The 17,600-nt window shown below is 37.3% G+C and overlaps 1 protein-coding gene across 1 annotated transcript; it reads right to left on the reverse strand.

Moving 5' to 3' along the window:
* Positions 1 to 2,985: 2,985 nt before the first annotated feature.
* Positions 2,986 to 16,768, reverse strand: LOC140145031 (uncharacterized). The gene is made up of 5 exons (XM_072166821.1): positions 16,640 to 16,768; positions 9,004 to 9,101; positions 6,592 to 6,943; positions 6,412 to 6,470; positions 2,986 to 4,855 (listed from the first exon to the last, which is right to left on the reverse strand). Exons 1-5 carry the CDS (start codon positions 16,766 to 16,768, stop codon positions 3,235 to 3,237), a joined length of 2,259 nt encoding a protein of 752 aa, XP_072022922.1. The 3' UTR covers positions 2,986 to 3,234.
* Between the last annotated feature and the right edge of the window lie 832 nt (positions 16,769 to 17,600).

A 17,600-nucleotide genomic window follows, 5' to 3' on the forward strand; every position in this document is an offset into this window, starting at 1 on the left:
TTTAGCCTTTTTATTAAACATGTTTACAATTGGCTAATAGCAATCACATGCTGACAATACACATACTTACTAGTAACTGATTGGTTAAGCATGTCACCATGGTAAGTATAATTAGCTATAATTTTATTTATTTAGTGATAAGGCATAGAAACCTGCAATAGGCGATTTACTTCAGAATATAACTACAGCGCACAAAATTAAGTTCATTCTCTATAGTTAATTGAACACTGTTAGTTAATTGATTGTTTATTGACTCTTGTAATAACCAAGCAATGTGTGTATAAACATATCCAATGTTATATTTTCTGATACAAAATAATAATTGGTGTTCATAAAAGCTCATATGCTGACAAAAACTAGCAAGACCATGTAGTGTAATGTGTTTACTTTAGTGATAATAGAAAACTATTCAACAAAATAATTTGAGATGTATACCAATTAAACATGCAGTGTTCCTGAAACACATTAGGCGATTTGCTTCCAAATAAAATTTCCTTTAAAAAGGAATGGGGTGTCGAATGGGAAATAGCATATGATGGGCTGATACAGTGGCCATTTTGATGTAAGTTTGTTTCCTGTATGTGGCTTAAAAACCTAATTTATGCAAAATGAGGTTTTTTTAAAATTATTTTCCAGAGTCAAGATGCAAGTATCATTTATGCCTCAAATCACTTACTATTGTTAAATCAGTGCAGTGTAGGTTAGTATCTGTGGGTTAGTATAATAATATTGAAAGTTAGACCAAAGTAGAGTAGGCCTACTATACACCTGATCCGTGAACTTTGTCTTTTTAAAGACAAACTCTTGTTATAAGACGTGTTTACTCCTTAAATCACGTGTCACAATCACAGAATCTTTTGTACATCGTTTCTTCTTTCTTTTCCCGCGCTTCCATAAATCAAACCCATGTACCGTTTTCTTGTGCGTTTTCAAACTCACATTGTGTGTATCAGTATACTTCGCTGCATATACAAGGTGTCCCATAAAAAGGTTACATGTAGAAAATGAACCGCATTTTGTAATGGTACAACAAAACAAGGTCATTTTTTCGGATATTATTTATTCATCCTTCTTGTAACTGTTCGTTAAGTTTCAATTCTGTATCTTAAAAGCAATTTAACTTACAAGGGCAAGATAACAGGGGTGTCAAGAGTGGCTAATCATCAAAATATCGCACAACGCATGTTAAAAACAAGCACACCTTTGTTTTGAAAAATGTTTCTTTGGTACTTTTAATGTTTCTCTTATTTTTTCATTGTTGAACTTATTCAGTTATTGCACAAAAGAAACATATTGAAAAATTAGATATTGTACACTAAAAATAAATCAGTTTTAGAGCTTCTTGACTCATGGTGGTAACAAATAAAGGAAGATGGTCATTAGAGAAGAACACGTTTTTGGTGAAAGCATTTCTGCACGCTGTATTTCCTGCCATCAACATTTAGGTCTTGTTCTTGACTTGAAATCGCTGCTGTTTGTTTTTACATTTCTGACTGAACTCTTGAAATAAAACTGAACAAGTTTTATTCTTTGTTTATCAAATTGAAATACTGCATCTGCCATGATATGGCTGTGCCTACTCAAGTGCCCCGCCAAATGCACGGTGGCTGTGACGGTGAGACATTGAACCTCGTGTTGCATTATGGCACGTAAAGAGCTTGGTCAGGAATGTCTGGAATGCGGGCTAAGTACGTAAGTTGTGAACTTGACATTCACAGTGGTTCTAGTAGAGGGTACATAGATTATGTCATGAAAAGGATATTTATATTTGTTAACATTAACTTAGATTATTTTCTAAAACCTACATGTAACCTTTTTTTGGGACACCCGGTATTACACACATAAGCTTTTTTCTCTCCAGGATCAATCCTATATATGTGTTTACCACAATCCAAAAAATTATCTTGCCAAATTGCCAAGTTTAGTATACATTTTTGTATACAAACTTTCTTTATCAACAAACCAAATACAAAACAATAACAAAAAAATAGCGAAACACAATGTGCGTTGTGGTTTTATGCACATTGCATTTCTTCAATAAAACGTTCATAATCTTACTTGCATCAGTTCCTTTTAGTTAAAATTCAAACATTTAAAAGTTTGTATCTTTTTGTAAGACGTGTTTACTCCTTAAAGCACGTGTCACAATCACAGAATCTTTTGTACATATCTTCTTCTTTCTTTTCCCGCGCTTCCGTAAATCAAACCCATGCACCGTTTTCTTGTGCGTTTTCAAACTCACATTGTGTGCATCAGTATACTTCGCTGCATATATTAAACACATAGGCCTACGTTTTTTTTTCTCCAGGATCAATCCTATATGTGACTCCTCGCCACAACTGAGCCCGGATGTCGCCAATCATCATTTTTGAGATATTCAACCAAAATATTCTGCTTGAAATTAGCTTTAAAATGATGTATATCATGTCTATAGTACTTGACATTTAAGTAGTGAAAAATCAATAAAACAGTCAATAAATCCTTTCTTTCCTATTGTTTATTGTTAAGTTCGATGGAGCATATCTCAATAGTGGCACTGGCGACATCCGGGCTCAGTTGTGGCGAGGAGTCACATATGTGTTTACCACAATCCAAACCAAATTATCTTGCCAAATTGCCAAGTTTAGTATACATTTTTGTATACAAACTTTCTTTATCAACAAACCAAAAACAAAACAAAAACAAAAAAATAGCGAAACACAATGTGCGTTGTGGTTTTATGCACATTGCATTTCTTCAATAAAACGTTCATAATCTTACTTGCATCAGTTCCTTTTAGTTAAAATTCAAACATTTAAAAGTTTGTATCTTTTTGTAAGACGTGTTTACTCCTTAAAGCACGTGTCACAATCACAGAATCTTTTGTACATATCTTCTTCTTTCTTTTCCCGCGCTTCCGTAAATCAAACCCATGCACCGTTTTCTTGTGCGTTTTCAAACTCACATTGTGTGTATCAGTATACTTCGCTGCATATATTAAACACATAGGCCTACGGTTTTTTTTCTCCAGGATCAATCCTATATGTGTTTACCACAATCCAAACCAAATTATCTTGCCAAGTTTAGTATACATTTTTGTATACAAACTTTCTTTATCAACAAACCAAAAACAAAACAAAAACAATAGCGAAACACATTGTGTGTGTGTTGTGGTTTTGTGCACATTCCATTTCTTCAATAAAACGGTAATAATCTTACTTGTATCAGTTCCTTTAGCAGCTAAAAATCAAACATTTAAAAGTTGGTATCTTTTCGTAAGACGTGATTACTCCTTAAATCACGTGTCACAATCACAGAATCGGTTGTACACCGTTTCTTCTTTCCTTTCTCGCGCTTCCACAAATCAATTCCATGAACCTTTTTCTTGTGCGTTTTCAAACTCACATTATGTGTATAGGCTTCCTTGCATATATTACACACATACGGTTTTTCTCCGGAATGAATCCTTCTATGCGTTTTCAAGTTGCTTTGTTTAGCAAATCCCTTTCCACATTCAGGGCATTGCCATGGTTTCACCGTCATATGAATGGCTCGATGGTCGGTCAGTTGAGCATTCAGTCTAAAATTCTTCCCACACACCTCACATTGGAATTCCTTCTTCTTGCTATCTTTACCATCCGTATGTTTAGTAAGTGTATGTTTAATTAGCTTTGTACGAGTCGGAAATGTCGTCCTACATCGTCCGCACCTGAAACCAGGAATACAACGTTTACGAACACGATGCTGACGGAATCGGTATTGATTCTCATACACGCGGCCACACTTCTCACATATTATATTCATTGGAGTGTATACGTGAGAATCAATGTGCTTCCTTAGAAGTCTTTCTTCTACGTATTCCTTGCAAGTTTCACATTGTCTCATATGAATCGATAAGGCTGAGACTTCGAAGTCACTAATAGCATCGGCAACGTCAATCTTACCCATCAGCTTCGCTTTGACGACTTTGTCTTTATGTTTCGTTGGTACAGGTGCTTTCTGATCACTGTGATTTTGTATGACATGTTGCTTCATATCTTCTAAACCATTCAGTATTGTACCACAAATTCGACATTTCAGCTTCAAAGGAAGCATCTGATACTGAGCAACTTTACTAATAAATGGTTTTGTTTCCTTTTGTGTGCATGGTGTGTCGTGTGTCGTTTGAATATTCGAAATCTCTCTCGTAGATTTTTCTTCAACTCTCTCCATTGCTCTTTCTGTCATTTCGGTTGCTTTCGCCTTTGCTCTTCTTAACGCTCTTCCTTGCTCTGTAATGTTTTCACAAACATGCTTCTTTGGGCTTCCCAGTTTTCTTGCACCTCTTCCTGTTTTTCTTTGCCTCGTTACTTCTTTAACAGCTGTTTTCTCCGCCTTCTCTGCCTTTGAGATTCCTTGCTTTCCAGCCACTTTCTTTTGTCTTCCCGCTTGTTTTTCCTGCATAGACATGCTTGCTTTACCTTTCGTTTTTGCTCTTCCTGTCGCTTTTCTTTGCTTCGTTACATCTTTAACAGCTGTTTTCTTCGCTATCTCTGCCTTTGAGATTCCCTGCTTTTCAACGACTTTCTTTTGTCTTCCCGCTTGCTTTACCTGCTCAGACATGCTTTCATTACTTTTCGTTTTTGCTCTTCCTACCGTGTTTCTCTGCTTTGATACAGCTTCAACAGCTGTTTTCTTTAAAATTCCAGCCTTTCTTCTCTGCTTCGTTACGTTTTCAATAACTTGTCTTCCCGCTTTACTTCGCTGCTCAGACAATGTATGTTTCGCTCTTCCTGCCTTTCTGCCATGTTTCGTTTTGTCTTCAGTAACTTTCTTCTTTCGTCTCCCTCTCTTCCTTTTATGTTTTGGTATGTCCAAGCATGACATGCATGAGCATCTGAAATAATGATTATATTGATGGAATATGGTTAGATTTATAACGATTCATTTATCAATCACCTATCCTTGATCTTATAGAGTACAGATTGCTTTAATATAAACGACACATACATAATTCATGTAATTCGACCAATCAACTTGGCCAATAGTAAAATAAACTAAGCTAAATTTGTGACGTGACTGGAACTTAAAAGTACAACATAATGAAGATATGCAAAGATGTGCTAATGAACAAAGTCAAGAGGAATTTACAATTGACTTTTACGGTGACAATCATGATGCACGTTAAGAAGCCTATTATCATGATTATTTTGACAATTATTTTGAGGTACAAGATTCAGCAAAGATATTAGAGTTGGTGAATTTTGAAAATAGACCGAGTTACCACATTATTTTTTATGCAACTTAAAGCCTTAATGTACGATCTTTTTTAAGAATATACCTTTTTTTTTTTTTTGACACATGTTTCAACTTGCATCTATGAGCAAACTGTCAAATTCGCCCTATTTGTGGTAAAACGGGATGATTTTCTGTTGGTCCTACATATTATCATAATTTTCAGATTATGCTAATATGTCGGAACGATCGCAAATCTTAGTCTCCTACGAAGCCAGTTCGGTTACGCTCCCTAAACTCTGAGGCCAAACTCGGCGTCCTAATCCAGAAAGTGCGAGATATTTCGAGTGATAGAGGTGAAGTTCATGATGTTGTTTCTTTGCAAATTTCCAATGTTTTTCGCGTCCAAATGTATTGGGAACTTTCATAATGATTGCATATTAAATATCATTTTGGAAGAAAAAAGAAAAATCTACAAATTTAAAAAGATCGTACATTAAGGCTTTAACATAATCTTCTAAGGACATATTTCTAGTATGTTGCGTTGTTGCCTCTTCTTGTTTTACTTTAATATAATAGCATGATAGGGCAGCAAAGAAAATTTGGCTCGGCGAGATTCCAACCGGTGACCTGTGGATTGTGAATCCAGCACCATACTGAGCTGCATACTTAATCTTTTGTAAGGAATTGAGGATTGAATGAATGAATGAATGAATGAATGAATGAATGAATGAATGAATGAATGAATGAATGAATTAATTAATTGTTGAATCAATGAATGCAGGAATTGATGAATGAATACAAGACTGAATGAATACATTTATGAATGAATATCGAAAACACGAATAGATAAAGTCAAAAGCCAATGGTGAAGAAATTGAAGATGAGATCATGCGTAAATAAATGAGTTTTAAAAACGAAATACTTTTATTTTATTTTAGCGACCCGTCACATCAAAACCAACCACTTCGCGGATGGCTTCCTTGGCAGATAACGATGAAAGAAGATGAGAAAATATAAAGAAAATAAAAACAATTCTGAGCTTGTTTTGCCTCATAAAACATTTTTACTGTATCTGATTTCAACAAGTAAGGTGTCATTTTAAAGCTAAAAAACAGCAGTTTATCCTAGTGTTTTTCCATTTTCATTTCTGCCAAAAGGAGGTCTGTTTTGATGTGATGGGTCACCAAGTTAGTAGTGCAAAAGTGATACGCTTACATATCTTCAGTTTTCTCTTTAAGCCGACATTTTCGTAAAGGTCTTCTCTTAGGATAGAGCTGTATAGGAAGGAAATAAACAAAGATCCACCAATTAGTCACGTTAGTGATAAAAACTTAAAAAGAAGATTATCTTTACACTTGACTCTTGTTGTTTGTTATAATTGTCAGGAATACTCACACGATAGTCCCATGTGTCCCTAATGAAGTTTGAGTTTTTATATTGTTCCAGCCTTGCCGACCACTCGTCATCTATATCAGGTTCTCTTTTAATCTCCAGTTCATCTTTAATATCATCATCTTTTTGCACATCTTCCTCTTGATCACCTGTTATCTCCTTAGACTCCTCCTCCTCATCACTTGAGCGATCCATCTTGCAGTCTTCGTGTGTTTCATAGAATGCATTGTGGTCTGACTCTGTCGCCGTCTCTGTATCCTCTTCAGATAATGCGTAGCTGAAATCTGGTAAACTGGCGTATGTGTGATCTTGAAAAACGGCGCTTACTTTGGGCTCTTGGTCCGTCGCTTCATTCCTACAAACAAACAAAATAAACAGGGAATCAAAACTAGCACTAACACAAGAAACGGGCAAATGCAAACAAATATAATCCAACCAGAAAATCAGCAACTATCCTCGGAAAGCATAGGTAAAGGCAAGGTGGTGCAGTAGTATGGGGCTGTTGCTCACAATAGGAGAATTGCGGGTTCGAACCCCGTATAGGTGCTATCATGTTGTATACTTGAGCAAGGTGTTTTACCTCATTTTGCTTCACCCCACCCAGTTGTCATAGGCAGTTGCTAGCCTAATTATAATCAAAATTACATTCAAAATGCTGAGAGAAGCTGCACTACGGTTGCGCCCTTATAGAAGTGAATTGATTGTTGATGCAGCTCAGTGGCAGCGGAATCAAAGGCGGCCTTTAAATCCTAATAGAACAAAAAATAAAGCAATGTACTGTGCAACTTCATTTTTGTTCAGAAACACATAGTTTGGGGCTAAAATAGAGTAAAATTGCACAGTTTTGCGTGCTTCACGCGCACTGGCCCATCAAATAACAAAATTGGGCTAAAGCAGTCTGAAATTAAACATGGTGAAATCGGTAATGTCTCATTTAACACAAATTATCACCATATGGTAATTAGTGTCAGGGGTTACTAACCCTTACCCTAACCCCCGTAACCCCTGACCTAATTAGCATATGGTGATGGTCTGTCTTAACCCTAGAACTACTGAGCCATATTTTGTAACACGAACTACGAAGAGGGGGGTTGTTGTGAACGTCAATTATAAACGTCATATAGGCCTACCAATACCATTATATTTGGTACTAATGTATAGCTATGGGTCATAATGTGAAAGCGCCCATGCAAATTTGGAACATTGGCTATGTACAAAAGTATAGGCAAAATTGATTTTCGGTAAATTTTTTTCCAAAAATGCGACTATTTTCAGCCAACTAACAAGTAAAAATTCGGTAGCTCTTGAAATAATTTCACAAGAGCGTAATAAAAATCATTGGGGCCTCACCAACCTCCCTCCCCCCTCTATGGTCATCTTTGATGGCCGGTCCTACCCGCGGGTAAGGTGCTGGGTGGACATTTTATCACCAAAATGAGCGCAAAGGATGTATCTACGATTAGCTTAGGTCATTTGGGCGTAAACGCGTACGGTTTTTTTTTAATGATGGATAAACTCTGTGCGTGTTTATACTGAGCACCTCGCATTACCGCGAATTCACCTTCACCCGCATTTCAATCCTCTCGCATTCACCGGGTCGTTTCTACTGGGCTGAAAATGCAGGGTAACGATTCTCTACGCACGTTAATACGAGGGAAGGCGGAAGTCTCGAAAAACTTTTCGTAACCTTCAGAGCTCTTCAGGTCACTCGCGGAGATATTTCATGTTGTTCTTTAGGGATTTTTGCAGTTGCTGCATGGTGTGGTGGCTTCTGAGCTGAATTGTTGCATTACAGCTTCCGTCATATTTTTATTAGCATCAGCATTGCGTCTAGTCTTCCCATCTAACCTTCCTCACGACCATGTCTTGCCACTAATAAAATTAGAAACACAACCATATCGTTCGACCAAATAATAGACGCTGTATCAGACCCTTTTCCTTTTCAGACATGATTTAGGAGCTACCACGGTCAAGTAGAAATTATAGCAATTATAGAAAGATGAAATTATAGCAATTTAAAATATATTATCGGTGTCAGATCGTGAGAATGAACCACACACACCACATGAACTCCGCGCGAAATATTCGATCTGGTATGACCTTGCTTACGAGACTTCCGGTATCACTCGCAAATCGTCACCCGATCTGTTTCCACTGCAAACGTTACCTCGTATTACCCGCTATTAACCACCTCAAAAGGTGGTTGACGGATTCACTCGCATCACCGCGCATTCGCCTTCACCCGTACTGTTTCTGCTGGGGCCGTTACCTCGTATTCCCTCGCAAAGGCTCGCATCACCCCGAATTCACTCGCATTCACCCGCATTCGTTTGCTCAGTAGAAACAGGCTGATCCTTTGGTGGGGGTTGGTACAATCCCCCCTTCGTAATCATGACGTCATCTACTTATACTCACTCAGGTGACTCAGCACTCTCAGTGGCATCAAGTGTAGTCCTAATCTCTTTATCGGCTTCAGGACAATTGACACCTGCACCAGATTCTTCAACACCAGTCTGGAAGAATACAAAAGCAATTTATTCAGAACGTCAGACAGCGAATCTACAATCCACACAAAAAAAAGTTGACACACCTGCACTAAACAATGAAAATCCTTGCCCTATCAAAATTGGAGGGGTGAGTGAAACATGCATGTAATTATGTGAAGTACAGACTTCTATATCCCACCCTTCCCCACTTCCCATGTTGGAGGGTCTCACGGACCTGTTGACAACATGCCTTGGTCCAACATTGAATTGGGGGGAGCGCAGTGGCGTAACTACGGGGGGGGGTAGAGGGGGGGGCAACATGCCCCAAATTGATCAATTCAGCATCGATTCTGCGCCCCTCCAAGCGATGAAAGTCAAAATTTTCTAGTAACCAAAATTAATTATTGTATAGGCCTTATTTGTTCAAATGGGGGGGTAGGGGCGCCAATTTTGTTTCTTGCCCCGGGCGCTATTGACCTACCATAGTCACGCCACTGGGGGAGCGAGGTAGAGATATACCAAAAGACAGGCAAAGTGTGCCAACCTTTTTTTCCTGAATTGTAGCAGGGACATATCCCTGATTGTAGGTAGTTCCGTTCCAAGAATCCAAAAGTCAGGCGCCTCAATACAACCCGTTTCCTCGGGCTGGACTCGGTTGGACTGGAGTCGGGCTGTAGAGGCTAAAAGACAGCCTTGGCAATTATAGGTGTCATTAAATCCCAAAGGGGTGCAAACTAGGACCTCTTGCATCCAGTCATCTTGTGTGGCAGCTTTATTTGTCCCGTCCGACCTGCCGTAATATAAGTCTTATAAGTCCCCCCTAATACCAAGGGGGTGACACTAAATTCACGGTTGTTCTATTAGCAACGCAAAATCTATGAAAAATTCAGCTGGTTTACTAGCTAGAAAGTGAGGCCAGTTATCGATCCGTTATAGCTCGTTATGAATAATTCATGTTCGACCCTTGGATCATGTTAATTGAGTTTGGCAAATAACAACGTTGTTAGTTTTGCGAACTTTGCCTGTTCAATGAGAGTATAGCGCGCCCCAATACATCTGGGCGCAAAACAGGCGAAAACGATCCAGTTTAATGAAATGGCGGACGGGTATTCCCATCAGGCACCAGTGATATGTTTTTTCAAAGAAAGTCTACTAATTTGATATGAAATGACATTTTGCAATAGCAAAGTCAAAATTAGGACTTGCTGTCAATAATATGAAGGAAACATGTGACAGAGGCAAGGTGGGAAATACAAGTAGTATTTAAGTTATGAATAACCTTTGATACCCGACCTGACCTTCCATCATGGCGCCTTATTCGTTTTTATGTATTTCTATTATGCTCTCAAGTAAAATAAAATACCAATCTGCTCTGAGCAGACAATGTTACTTGGCTCCCAGCATGAATTATTGATTGTATACGGAAGTAAAGAAATGCACAGTGTATGTGCATGATGTGCAAGCATACTCCAAATATTTACGGTAAATCTGAATAGTGGTCACATGTTAACATATCATGTGTTCGGGAAATCACGTGGCAACATTTTAAGATTTCAGGCTTGTTTACTAGTTAATTGCCATTTGTACTCTTTACTATTTATCTTTGTTAATTAACATATATTTTAAATGCTGATAAATCGTGGTTGGCTACCCACGATATCTGTTAAATTCAATATTTTATGAATATAATTCTACCACGCAGAGGGGGTCACGCAGCAGAATTTCACATCACCTGACTTAGCTACATTTCGAAGCTCTGCTCTTCAAATTCATGTAAATTTCAAAGTTTATACATTTAATATATTTAATATGATACTAATTTTTTGTTATAACCAACTGGTACACGAAATATACTAGCTTATTACCTATACAGAAAGGTAATTATCAGCCTTCACTCAGCAAATTGACATGCCCGGCATATGCAGCCATTCTCCGTCTGGATAACATGACTGTCGCCCTCAATACGTCTGGGCGCAAATTTAAATAACAATACGCTATTTACATATGAATGCGGCCTCATGCTAATTAAAGCTGCCCCATCCAGGAGTTCATCTATGCTAATACTTTTTAGTATAAGTCAAAAAATATTTTACAAAATGTAAAAAGATATGTATAGCCCTATTTGTTTTACACATCATGTGGACCAATTTATAGTCACGCGTCATTGCGTTCAGTCACAATGGTTAATTGTGTAAGAAAAGAGGCCATAGCAGTTAGGTTTTCTTTAACAAACACATGAATAGACCTGGCCTACTGAATTATTTGAGAGCTGACTCCTATGGACTCAGATGCAACTTTTAACACAGTTTAAAACGGTCTCTTTTTTTTACATAATGAACCATGTGACTGAACGCAATGACGTGTGACGCTATAATCTGGCACATAAAACAAATCAATACGGCTACCCATACCTTTTTACACGTTTGCATTCTGTCAAATATTTGTCGATTTATTAAAAAAAATGTATTTAGGGGAAACTTATAAGTTGTGGACCCTATAGTAGACTATGCCATAGTCGAATTTTATTAAAAATATGTTATTATTAGTCATGATGAACCCATTTCGTTGAACTCAAAATTATACTGATGTTTATTAAAATTAAAGTATTCAATAGTAAAATGATCATAAAGAGTTAAAAATATCAGATGATTAGTGACAATAAAAGTAATTAAATGCAACATTATCTTGCATAATTATAATGGCTCACTTCAATACTGAACAATTCTGATTATGGAATCTACCAGTTTATTGATAGCGAACCCCGAAAATCCGACTATGGACTTTGAATTTTAAGCAGAACTTTACCCCGGGACTTTGCTCTCTAAAAACACACTGTCAAGCACACTTGTTTATCAGTCCATTTACCACAAGTACTAAGCATGGTATAGTACAAGACGCGCTAGATGTTTGATGAGAGATTAACTTTCGCGTCAACACAAAAGCGCCGCAAATACCACAGATAGTTGCGTACGGTGTAGTTAATGGTAAATGGCGCGGGCCCGGGAGATTTAAACCATAGTGAGATATGGGCGACCAATCACAAGGCAGATCCAATTAAAGATGCATTACATCATGGCCAATTTTAGTTAGGCCAGAAATTGGCCTAACTCTCCATAAAGTCCCGTGTTAAAAATCTTAACCGCAAGGCAAAGTCAGTAGTCCACTTGGGAAGCTAACAAATAGAGGGAGTGCGGTGACTGAAAAGATCAGATACAGATGTGAAAATCTATCAGTTGCACACAAATCAATATAAATCAGAGTTTTATGCTTAAATGTAATAGCCAGAGTATGCAAAATGGGCAAGTGGACTACGGAGAAGTCTAACCCTATAGTAGACCAATTAAATTTGATTTTGATATAATTTTTTGCTTCTTGAAGCACAGGTGGTCTAGTTGATGACCTATTCGCTGTCGAAGTGATGTAATAATTGGATTAACTACCATCTCAGTAGGTTCAAACAATTGAATGTATTGCGTTGCACTACAAGCACGTTGCACTCATCACCTGTGTATGTCTGCAATACTTTTTAGTATAAGTCAAAAAATATTTTACAAAATGTAAAAAGATATGTATAGCCCTATTTGTTTTACACATCATGTGGACCAATTTATAGTCACGCGTCATTGCGTTCAGTCACAATGGTTATTGTGTAAGAAAAGAGGCCATAGCAGTTAGGTTTTCTTTAACAAACACATGAATAGACCTGACCTACTGTATTGTTTGAGAGCTGACTCCTATGGACTCAGATGCAACTTTTAACACAGTTTAAAACGGTCTCTTTTTTTACATAATGAACCATGTGACTGAACGCAATGACGTGTGACGCTATAATCTGGCACATAAAACAAATCAATACCGCTACCCATACCTTTTTACACGTTTGCATTCTGTCAAATATTTGTCGATTTATTTAAAAAAATGTATTTAGGGGAAACTTATAAGTTGTGGACCCTATAGTAGACTGTGCCATAGTCGAATTTTATTAAAAATATGTTATTATTAGTCATGATGAACCCATTTCGTTGAACTCAAAATTATACTGATGTTTATTAAAATTAAAGTATTCAATAGTAAAATGATCATAAAGAGTTAAAAATATCAGATGATTAGTGACAATAAAAGTAATTAAATGCAACATTATCTTGCATAATTATAATGGCTCACTTCAATACTGAACAATTCTGATTATGGAATCTACCAGTTTATTGATAGCGAACCCCAAAAATCCGACTATAGACTTTGAATTTTAAGCAGAACTTTACCCCGGGACTTTGCTCTTTAAAAACACACTGTCAAGCACACTTGTTTATCAGTCCATTTACCACAAGTACTAAGCATGGTATAGTACAAGACGCGCTAGATGTTTGATGAGAGATTAACTTTCGCGTCAACACAAAAGCGCCGCAAATACCACAGATAGTTGCGTACGGTGTAGTTAATGGTAAATGGCGCGGGCCCGGAAGATTTAAACCATAGTGAGATATGGGCGACCAATCACAAGGCAGATCCAATTAAACTCTCCATAAAGTCCCGTGTTAAAAATCTTAACCGCAAGGCAAAGTCAGTAGTCCACTTGGGAAGCTAACAAATAGAGGGAGTGCGGTGACTGAAAAGATCAGATACAGATGTGAAAATCTACCAGTTGCACACAAATCAATATAAATCAGAGTTTTATGCTTAAATGTAATAGCCAGAGTATGCAAAATGGGCAAGTGGACTACGGAGAAGTCTAACCCTATAGTAGACCAATTAAATTTGATTTTGATATAATTTTTTGCTTCTTGAAGCACAGGTGGTCTAGTTGATGACCTATTCGCTGTCGAAGTGATGTAATAATTGGATTAACTACCATCTCAGTAGGTTCAAACAATTGAATGTATTGCGCTGCACTACAAGCATGTTGCACTCATCACCTGTGTATGTCTGCAATCATAGATTGAATACAATCCCGCTATTTTAAAGATTTTTACAGGTGCGAGTGATCAACATATATGAATATTCTATAGAATTAGATCCAGGTCTTTAACCCTGCTCTTTGACATATATAGTTCAATGCAGAGGTACCGCGTGAACGTACTAGTGCAGCGCGATATATTCAAAAATTGTTTTAACCTATTGCCATAGTAGTTAATCCGATTATTACGTCACTTTGACAGCGTATTACACCTTGCCAGTTCTGTTATTGATTTATTATTTATTTTGTCAACCTGTCGTTCTTGTATTTTTGACACAGTTCAAAAACCAAATAACCTCTCATGCTAGGATATAGGGATATTTACTAGGTGAGGATGCACCTGTTTATGCTGTTGTCCGAACATATAGCTATACGTATCCAATATACAGCATGGTGCACAGTGTCGACTTCCTATACGATAAATATAAATTTAATACTCCGTTGGTGAGCGACGGGCGACTGGTATTTCACCGAACGCAAGAAAAGGAGTTCTATCTGATTGGCTAGCAATCGATCGCTTAGGTCGCTTAGTAGTCAACTACAAACTCAAAACTGAGCAATGTGTTCAATTCGATTGAAATCGATATTCTATTATTGCCGTAGATAAAGAGAGTGATAGTGTGTCAATAATGTACATTGTATTGCAGCTGGATTTTACATGCATTCTTTTATATAAATTTTTTCTCAAAGAGTTGAATATGATCAAAATTTTTACTCAGGATTTCAAATTGTTTACCCGCAAATTGCAGTTAAACATATCCACAGCAAAATACCGGTCCTCACTAATTAGTGTATTTAATTTCCAGTTAGTGTATTTAAGATAACATCTGACAACAAATAAAATTTTCTTGCAATAGAAATATCATATGGGATACTGATATGGTAGGCCGCAACCGCCACAACGTGGAGCTGCTACGCGTAGCTGACTTTTTGCTCCGTGGAGCCAAATTGACCAATCATGATCATGTTAGAGTTTTTCATTACTCGGAGGTAAAACTGACTAATTAAGTACGACTTACTCATTACGTGAAGCGAATTTATTCATTAAGAATTTGCCAGACGAGCGTCACGTAGTTGCAAGATATCCTCGGTCACGAAAGTTATGATTCAAAAAGTAGTTTATGAAAAGTACGAACTGACTTATATGCACTCATAAGAAACTCATACAGTATTGTACATAACTATATATATAGCTAGACAGAGTGGTGGTAAACTATGCACACAGTTCTGCGATCTGCAGTGTATCGCCGGGAGCTAATTTGTATAACTTGCGCGGTGTCCCTGCGGAATTCGACCTTCAGCAAACTGCAAACCAGTTCGGATTTACTTTATATACTAGTAGTAGGCCATACATACTGTCCGTTTTCCTATACACAATACTCAGTGCGCTCACCATTGACGCGTGACCTTTACAAATAGTGTATGTTAGAAGTATAGGCCATTGCCTAGTTGACGTCACTGTGTAAAAAATGACCGGCCAATATTTAAAGTATTCTCTGAAATTCTAGAAAATATAGTTTTGTAACATGTCCTAAATTTTTAGCTAATTTAGGTGTTTGGAAATATTGGTACTTTAGTGTTTTAGGAAGGATATGTAAACGACAGATAACACCAAAAAATATGAAGAAATTATTTCTAAACCGTGTTAAGTCATTAAGCTTCTCATTTTCAAGAACGCTGGTTAACAATAAGCAGACTATTGTCTCATTTCGTAAAAGCCCACAGTATTGTTACCTTGCGTTCGCTTTATAATCGTTCACCCAACTGAAACTATAATACCAGCTCATTGCTCATTGCACAGGTAAAACAGACACAAGTGCAGTGTGTATTTAACCAGAGAAGATCTGATGTAACATAGTTGAGCTGTTTTCATTGAGTGTTATCTTGGTTTAATAGCTTTTAATAGGGTTTAAGTCCTTCAAAGGTCGTGGTGAGTTATACTGTAGACATGACTGCATCATGATTATTTTAAAGTCAACAACATTCAACAATATGATCACCGTGATAGTATGAGAGTATCAGTACCGTGGGTGTCAGTGATCCTGGCCTGACACAGTAGACAAACAAACAAACAAACAAACACGCCACACACATGACACATGCATGCAAGGTAACATTGACTATACACTAATCAAACAATGGTATTGATCCTGTACAACTGGTCGTGGTTCATTTACAATCGATTCATTTAAAATCCCCATAGTAAACATTAATTTTGGCAAGAGTTTTCTCTCTCTGACGAGGATGCATCCACTGGCTCCGCGTAATGAAAAGATCTAACATGATTGGTCAATTTAGCTCCGCGAAGCGAAAAGTAAGCTACGCGTAGCAGTTCCACGTTGTGGCGGTTACGGCCAGCCATATTTTGATCATGCGAAAATCGTAAAACATAGAATAGAAACAGTGTGGTAGGCTCTCAAAATCTCAAATTGTATGCTTAGCCTGAGTCGCACGGCCTATCTCGAACAAAATCATTATGCGTAGTTGTTGAAAAACGTGAGGATTCATCGTACTATCACGGCAATTTTTAACACGAAGATATAGGGATGATGACGGTGTGTGGTGCCACACGTAGAGGTAGTATAATCCGGGAGTATAATAGCAAGCTTACCTGTATAATATCGTGGTTACGGTGATACATCAGTTCAGTTCTCTGCCTCTGTCGTTCTGCGAGAAACTCATACAAATGTGATAAGTCATTGTAGCACGGAATACCGCAACGTTTTGTACTCGTGGACATCATGAGAAACCATGCACCCTTAACACGTTATCAGCACATTTAAATCTACATGTACGAAGTTCACCTATGACACTGCACATGTCTTATGATGTCTATTTAAATTTGGCGCATGAAAGGGCGCACATCACTAAATAATTGTGCCCGATACTCCCGTCAAGTTCCAAACCGCGGTATCGGCATGCCACACAAACTGCCGATTAATACTAGCGTCCAAAGTATCAATTTCAAAAGCGTATAAATTTTCATAAAAGAATTATACCGTGATCAAAGTAATTGTTTACCACAGGAAAAAATCTCTGCGCTACGCGAGAACTTCATTATTTTCTTTTGTATGTCCTACTTTTTTTTTTATTACAGAAAATAAATGAAAACATTTATCTGAAATTCTAGATTAAATTCTTTAATATCCTCCTCCAATTTCTTGCTATTCTTATTTCTAAAAAAATACACACTTTGCTTTGTCTGGCTTATAAATTCATATCATATGCTCTTTTGCAAAGTCATAGTTCATTGAATTTACAACCGTATGACAAAACAGGCGAAAATAGTAACTTTTTGCACAAGATTTGCAATGTAAAGAGAATTGGCCATTGCTCATTCTTGTGACGCTAGTATATGGACACATTTGTGCTTTTTCATTTAATGACATAAAATTTGAAAAATATTATAAGCAACACTTGAGGTTTTGACTTTTAAAACCTACATTTTGGTCAAAACATGTGCTTGGATAGGTAGTTTTTAACAGATTTTCCACATTCGCCTTGCTCTAACATTGAATTGCGTTATGACGAAAATTGTTTTTAGGGGGAAGTGTTAGTTTTTGTTTGATATA

Source organism: Amphiura filiformis, unplaced genomic scaffold (assembly GCF_039555335.1).
Source record: "Amphiura filiformis unplaced genomic scaffold, Afil_fr2py scaffold_118, whole genome shotgun sequence".
NCBI classification, from domain to species: domain Eukaryota; kingdom Metazoa; phylum Echinodermata; class Ophiuroidea; order Amphilepidida; family Amphiuridae; genus Amphiura; species Amphiura filiformis.

Bases quoted from the DNA above. Each gene is read 5' to 3' on its own strand.
- LOC140145031 (XM_072166821.1), bottom strand. From the start codon at position 16,768: ATGTCCACGAGTACAAAACGTTGCGGTATTCCGTGCTACAATGACTTA. The intron at 9,102-16,639 runs GTAAGCTTGCTA...GTATTCTTCCAG, and splicing joins GTAACCACGATATTATACAG to ACTGGTGTTGAAGAATCTGG. The intron at 6,944-9,003 runs GTGAGTATAAGT...GTTTGTTTGTAG, and splicing joins GAGAGTGCTGAGTCACCTGA to GAATGAAGCGACGGACCAAG.